The sequence below is a fragment of the Cephus cinctus genome, unplaced genomic scaffold, assembly GCF_000341935.2.
Source record: "Cephus cinctus unplaced genomic scaffold, Ccin1 Ccin1_scaffold0129, whole genome shotgun sequence".
Lineage (NCBI taxonomy): Eukaryota > Metazoa > Arthropoda > Insecta > Hymenoptera > Cephidae > Cephus > Cephus cinctus.
This window is the reverse complement of record NW_014332862.1, coordinates 2,520,434-2,521,589: the sequence shown is the minus strand read 5'-3', so window position 1 is coordinate 2,521,589 and position 1,156 is coordinate 2,520,434. Positions and strand designations below refer to the sequence as shown.

Sequence of the window (1,156 nt, the reverse complement as noted above, 5' to 3'; positions counted from 1 at the left end):
GAGAGAGAGGGAAAGGTGTATATATACTTGGATAAGTAGACACGGTTGGCTCTGGTGCTCGCAGCATCTTTCTTTTTATCTGTTTTGCGACGAGGCATCTCTCAATTCTCGTTGGACCACTGCCAGACTCCGCTTCGCACGGGCTACGCTCGAGATTCTCATAAAAATACATATTCCCTACCCACTATTTTCTTTGGTCTCTCCCTCTCCCTCCCTCTTGAATATCTGACGTCTATCCCACCTACCGCTCCTTCGCTCTACACATACGACAGGGCTGGGGTCTTTGCCAAAAAGTGTGCCAATCCCTTCCACGCGATAAGACGTGACGAACTCTATGTGTTATACAAGACTATGGGTATCAAATGTTGTTATATAGGGTGTTTTGTATAATGGTAAGAAAATTTTATCACGTGCCAACCTTTTTTATATGCTTCAGCTATGAACTTTGACACTTTTTTAAAAGACTCGATCAACCTGACATGGACTTCCTGAAGAAATGGGAAATTGCAAATGACCGATTCGCCGAACCGGCGGACGTTTCATTATGAACGTGCAGCACCAGGGTGGTCCATTCCTTTTGAAGAACGTTCAATCTGCGAGTCACGTGGTATCTCGTAATTACGTATGCAAAGTGGACAATTGTTTTCGCACTGTTGTCTTGGCATCTTCTTACGGGTTTCCGCCATCTTTTTTTTTCCCCACGTGTAGAATACGTTCTGCGAATAGAGGTTAGGTTAGGTGCGCAAGATACTTCGTTCTGTAAGACCTCGTCTTATCCTGTCCGTAGGTGGTACCGATTGGAGTTTGCGGGGTCGAGGATGCTGGAGGGTAAGGGATGAAATTTTTCTATAACTGTTTGCTTCACCCTGGGCATGTTTAATTTTGATCTGGTATAACTATACCTGCTACGATCAACTTTACCGGGACTGTCTGATGTATCTGTTGACATATTCGATAACGGGCTGTAAACGCAGCATCAACTGTGAGCCATTCATCTTAACTCAGGGCCAGCATCCCCAGATCCCGCTCGGGTCCATTCTGGAAGTCGGACGAAAATGAAAAATATACGGGGACTCTGCGTTCGACGCGATCTGACTTAGTGATGGGGTGAGGTAGGGGTGGGGCGGAGGGGGGCTGCTGGAATAAATGGGAAGAA

The 1,156-nt window shown here is 46.2% G+C and overlaps 2 protein-coding genes across 12 annotated transcripts in view; one reads left to right on the top strand and one right to left on the bottom strand.

Moving 5' to 3' along the window:
• The window catches only part of LOC107262948 (protein Wnt-5b), a 194,167-nt gene that overhangs the window by 76,115 nt on the left and 116,896 nt on the right, over window positions 1–1,156 (bottom strand). The gene's annotated exons all lie outside the window — the stretch shown is intronic.
• LOC107262949 overlaps window positions 1–1,156 on the top strand; it is a 91,706-nt gene that overhangs the window by 57,541 nt on the left and 33,009 nt on the right. For 2 of the 8 annotated variants that reach the window (XM_025080171.1, XM_025080170.1), the window contains exon 3: window positions 788–828. The exons of the other annotated variants lie outside the window; for them this stretch is intronic. In XM_025080171.1, the coding sequence (XP_024935939.1) occupies window positions 788–828 (41 nt within the window). The remainder of the gene's footprint in view (window positions 1–787; window positions 829–1,156) is intronic. 8 annotated transcript variants of the gene reach the window in all.